Source organism: Colobus angolensis, unplaced genomic scaffold (genome assembly GCF_000951035.1).
Source record: "Colobus angolensis palliatus isolate OR3802 unplaced genomic scaffold, Cang.pa_1.0 Scaffold17, whole genome shotgun sequence".
Taxonomy (NCBI): Eukaryota; Metazoa; Chordata; class Mammalia; order Primates; family Cercopithecidae; genus Colobus; species Colobus angolensis.
Genome location: NW_012114821.1, coordinates 575,206 through 579,744, shown reverse-complemented (window position 1 = coordinate 579,744; position 4,539 = coordinate 575,206). Strand labels below are relative to the sequence as shown.

The 4,539-nt window shown below is 61.8% G+C and overlaps 2 protein-coding genes across 2 annotated transcripts in view; one reads left to right on the top strand and one right to left on the bottom strand.

Annotated features, from left to right (window-relative positions):
• The first annotated feature begins 569 nt into the window (after window positions 1-569).
• On the top strand, window positions 570-3,857 carry LRRC14 (leucine rich repeat containing 14). Its single transcript, XM_011938010.1, has 4 exons — window positions 570-637; window positions 1,455-1,894; window positions 2,085-2,669; window positions 2,758-3,857. The coding sequence occupies exons 2-4, from the start codon at window positions 1,566-1,568 to the stop codon at window positions 3,323-3,325; spliced, it is 1,482 nt and encodes a 493-aa protein (XP_011793400.1). The 5' UTR covers window positions 570-637; window positions 1,455-1,565; the 3' UTR covers window positions 3,326-3,857.
• Window positions 3,858-4,188: 331 nt separating this feature from the next.
• LRRC24 (leucine rich repeat containing 24) overlaps window positions 4,189-4,539 on the bottom strand; it is a 4,692-nt gene continuing 4,341 nt past the window's right edge. The window contains exon 6 of the mRNA XM_011938198.1: window positions 4,189-4,537. Coding sequence (XP_011793588.1) covers window positions 4,289-4,537 — 249 coding nt within the window. The 3' untranslated portion in view covers window positions 4,189-4,288. The remainder of the gene's footprint in view (window positions 4,538-4,539) is intronic.

Genomic DNA, 4,539 nt, shown 5'->3' with positions numbered 1-4,539 from the left:
AGCCCGGGGCCGAAGCCGGGAGCCCGGGCGGTGCCATAGCGGGCCGGGAAGGACTGGGAGTCCCCCGGCCGGTCGGAGCGGCGTCAGGCCCTGGTGGGAGACGCACCTGGCCTGGAGGAGCAGGCCCTGCCTGGGAGGCGAAAGAGCGGAGGGACCAGCGTCTCCCGCCACTCGAGGCCCAGAGGCGCCGGGCGGGGGCATCTTTTCGAAACGCAGGCAGCCGAGGACCGACGCGTTCCCCGTGGCCGGCGGGAGGGGCGGGGGCGTCGCACGGAGGGGCCTGCCTGCCTTGGTGGCCAGGCCGTCTGCTTTCGTGTTCTCCCGTGACAGGTGCTCGGTTGAGCTGTCCTGTCAGAGCGAGGGATGACCGTGGAGATCTGAGAATGAGACCGAGGGTTGGTGTCTGGGACTTTTCAGGAAGCGGTTCCTTAAGGACTTATTTGTATGTGGAAAAGCCGGCAAAAACAAGGGCCCTGGGGCAGAGTGCCCTCCCTAGACCACTTCCCTGACTTGTCACTCAGGCTGTGACCTTGGGCCAGGCCTAGGCCTTCATTTTCTAATCTGTCATAGGGAGATGGCTGCGATTTAGTTTTGAGGATGCTGCAGTCAGCAGCAGGGCTGGCACCCTGTGTCACGGGTCCCCTGTGGCCTCGGGTGTGTTCGCGCGCATCTCTGCAGCTTGGGTGCTGCTTAGGCAGCTTTCTTTGCCTTGTCTGAGCAATCTGTAGCCTTGCACCTTCGGAATCCCACATAAGACTTATTCTTTCCACCCACAGTGGCTCTCCAGGGAAGAGGGAGAGGTTTTAGGCTACTGGTAAGAGCCACCAAAGGTGAGGGTTGCTTTCTTTCAGGGGTCTCCGTGTTTGGTGACACTCTAGAGAATAGTTGTTTTTGCGGGGGGGCTTATACTGAAGGCTTGGATTTCATAGGCCACATCATCTGGACTCAGTGTTCCCTGGGTCTCGGTCTTTTCAACCTGCCCTGTTGCTTATGAAGCTGCATCTGTGCTTCCAGCTCTTTGTTGTTTTGTGGAGTCCCAGGGTAGCCCTGGAGAGCCTCTGTGAGGAGAGGGGAGGGAAACGTGGTTTGGCGGCTTGACCCCTTGGAGTGTCCCGTCAACGTTAATGCTGATGAAGTTTGGTGGGGAGAGGCCTGGACTTTATTCAGGTTTTGAAGAAGGTTTTGTGAAGCAGCTTCGTAATTTGGGAGGCCTGAAGTACCCATGGGGGGCCCTGCAAGGCAACAGGCATCTGTCAAAAGCACACCCGAGCAAGCGAGTTGTCGACGACGTCACACTGCCTGACGCTTGGTTTCCCTAAAGAGTCCTGTGCCTCTGGAGGGCTGGGGCTGAGTTGTGACCTTGTCTGCCAGTTCACTGCACCTAGCCCAGCGCTAGGCATCTAATAGGTGCTTGTGTGTGCCGTGGCCTCTGCTAACTTCTGACTTTGTTTCAGGCACTATGCTGGGCCTTCCTACCACCTGTGTGTGGCTTGGTAGTGGCCTAGGGTCTCTCCTCTCTGCTGAAGTCCCTCTCCTGCAGGTGGCCGTCTGCCCGGCCCAGCGCCATGCACACGCTTGTGTTCTTGAGCACGCGGCAGGTGCTGCAGTGCCAGCCAGCTGCCTGCCAGGCCCTGCCCCTGCTGCCACGTGAACTCTTCCCCCTGCTGTTCAAGGTGGCCTTCATGGACAAGAAGACAGTGGTATTGCGCGAGTTGGTACACACATGGCCCTTCCCGCTGCTCAGTTTCCAGCAGCTGCTACAGGAGTGTGCCCACTGCAGCCGTGCCCTCCTGCAGGAGCGGCCTAGCACTGAGAGCATGCAGGCCGTTATCCTGGGGCTGACTGCCCGGCTCCACACCCCAGAGCCTGGGGCCAGCACACAGCCCCTCTGCAGGTATGGACTTATCTGAAGGGTTGTCAGGCCAGGGGTGTGTAAGTGGGTCCCCTGAGAAGGTTCTAGGCTTGGGTCGTAAAGTTAGCAAGAGCTCATACAGGAGCAGGCGCGTTGCTCCTGTCCCAAGCTGGCTGGGAGGGGGTATGGGCCCTGCCCCTGGACCCCTTCCTCAGACCATTCCTACTCCCAGGAAGCATGCGCTGCGGGTGCTGGACATGACAGGCCTCTTGGATGATGGTGTGGAACAGGATCCTGGCACCATGAGCATGTGGGACTGTACTGCTGCCGTAGCTCGCACATGCATCGCCCAGCAGCAGGGGGGTGCCGCAGAGCCTGGGCCAGCCCCTGTCCCTGTGGAGGTGCGTGTGGACCTGCGGGTGAACCGGGCCTCCTATGCATTCCTGCGGGAGGCACTCCGAAGCAGCGTGGGCAGCCCACTGCGGCTCTGCTGCCGGGACCTGCGAGCTGAGGACCTGCCCATGCGCAACACTGTGGCCCTGCTGCAGCTTCTGGATGCAGGCTGCCTGCGCCGGGTGGACCTGCGCTTCAACAACCTGGGCCTGCGTGGTCTGTCTGTAATCATCCCACACGTGGCTCGCTTCCAGCACCTGGCCAGCCTGCGGCTCCACTATGTGCATGGGGATTCGAGGCAGCCCTCCGTGGATGGCGAGGACAACTTCCGCTACTTCCTTGCCCAGATGGGCCGCTTCACCTGTCTGCGCGAGCTCAGCATGGGCTCCTCTCTCCTTTCCGGGAGGCTGGACCAGCTGCTCAGGTGAGCGGGCCCCACCACTGCCCTGCCCCTCCCTTCTGTAGGGACCCTCCCTGGCTCTGCCTGTCTGTGACCCCTGTGTCCCCTGTAGCACCCTGCAGAGCCCCCTGGAGAGCCTGGAGTTGGCCTTCTGTGCTCTCTTGCCTGAGGACCTGCGCTTCCTGGCACGGAGCCCCCATGCTGCCCACCTCAAGAAGTTGGACCTGAGTGGTAACGACCTGTCTGGCAGCCAGCTGGCACCCTTCCAGGGTCTGCTGCAGGCATCAGCAGCCACACTGCTGCATCTGGAGCTGACTGAGTGCCAGCTTGCAGACACCCAGCTGTTGGCCACACTACCCATCCTGACTCGGTGTGCCAGTCTCCGGTACCTTGGCCTTTATGGCAACCCACTGTCCATGGCGGGCCTCAAGGAGCTGTTGCGGGACTCAGCGGTGCAGGCTGAGCTGCGCACTGTGGTGCACCCCTTCCCTGTGGACTGCTATGAGGGCTTGCCCTGGCCGCCGCCTGCCTCCGTCCTGCTGGAGGCCTCCATCAATGAGGAGAAGTTTGCCCGCGTAGAAGCAGAGTTGCATCAGCTGCTTCTAGCCTCAGGCCGTGCCCATGTGCTCTGGACCACGGACATCTACGGGCGACTGGCTGCAGACTACTTCAGCCTATGATGAAGTAGCTCTGGGTGGGACACAGGCCGTCCTGCAGTCTCTCTAGGTAGGCAGGGCCTTTGCTGGACCCTGGTGGAGGCCTGTCACAAAAGCACTGATTTCTGGTTTCCTGCTGGGTCTGCCTTGCTTCTGGGCACACCTCCAGCCTCCCCTGCTTTCCGCAGTGCCCCACGCGGTTTTCCCTGCACTTGCTCCATGATTGGCTGACTGTCTGTGGGCCCCAGGGCTGGATGTCAGGCCTCCATTGCCCTGCTCAGTTTGGCTGCCCTCTGGGGTCCTGGTCCTTTGTGCAAATGCTTTGGGATCCCACTCGTGAGTTGAGAGAGATGATGGCCTCTCTGAGCCTTTCCCATCCCGTTACTGAGAGCTCAGTGCTCTGGGGTTGAAGTTGGACAGAGGCTGCTTCAGGGAGGCTGGGGTCCCCAGGCACTCGTGCATCTTACGTGTTCCCTGCCCTGCTACCCAGCCACCCCGCTGGGCTGGGCTCCGGTTGGAGGGGGTCATCAAGGTACAAATGTGCCTGGAAATTGAATTTATGGCTGTTTTTTTTTCTGTCCACGTTGGTCAGCCTTATCCTTATATCTGCTGTCACCACCCCCAACATGGCCACTGGGCAACAACTGCCATCCAGCCTGCCCGCAGGGCGGCCCCGTCTGCACTGCCGGCCAGTCCTTGCTCTTCCCACCTTTCGGAGGCCCAAAATCCTACTGTGGCCAGCGAGGGACCACCCTGCAGAGCTGGAGGTTGGGGTGATGTCTTTTCGGAAGAACTTCAAGGGAGGTGTTGGGGCCTCCCTGGCCACCTTCCATCGCTACCCCAGGATTCCCGAGTGCAACGCTCCCGCTGCGCGTCCCATACACGGCTCACCGCACACTGCGCGGCTTCCACCTTTACTGACGGAGCATGTGCGGGGCCGCGCCGGCCAATCCCCGGCGCCCGCGTCATCTGCCCGCGCCTGCGGCCCTAGCAGTGGATCTCGTAGGCGACCGGCGGGGGCACGCGGAGTCCCGGCCCCGCCCCCTGTGTTGGTCCGCAGTCCGGGGGCGCCTCCGCCGGACCCTCGGCGAAGAGCGGCTTGGAGCGGTTGATGACGAACATCTCGTGTCCGCGCTCATCGCGGAGCTCCTCGAGCTGTGCGAACGTGCAGGGGCCGTCCGAGTAGTCGTTGACGAACAGCGCGCCCTCCCCCGGCGGCCCCCGGGCCTTTTTTCGCC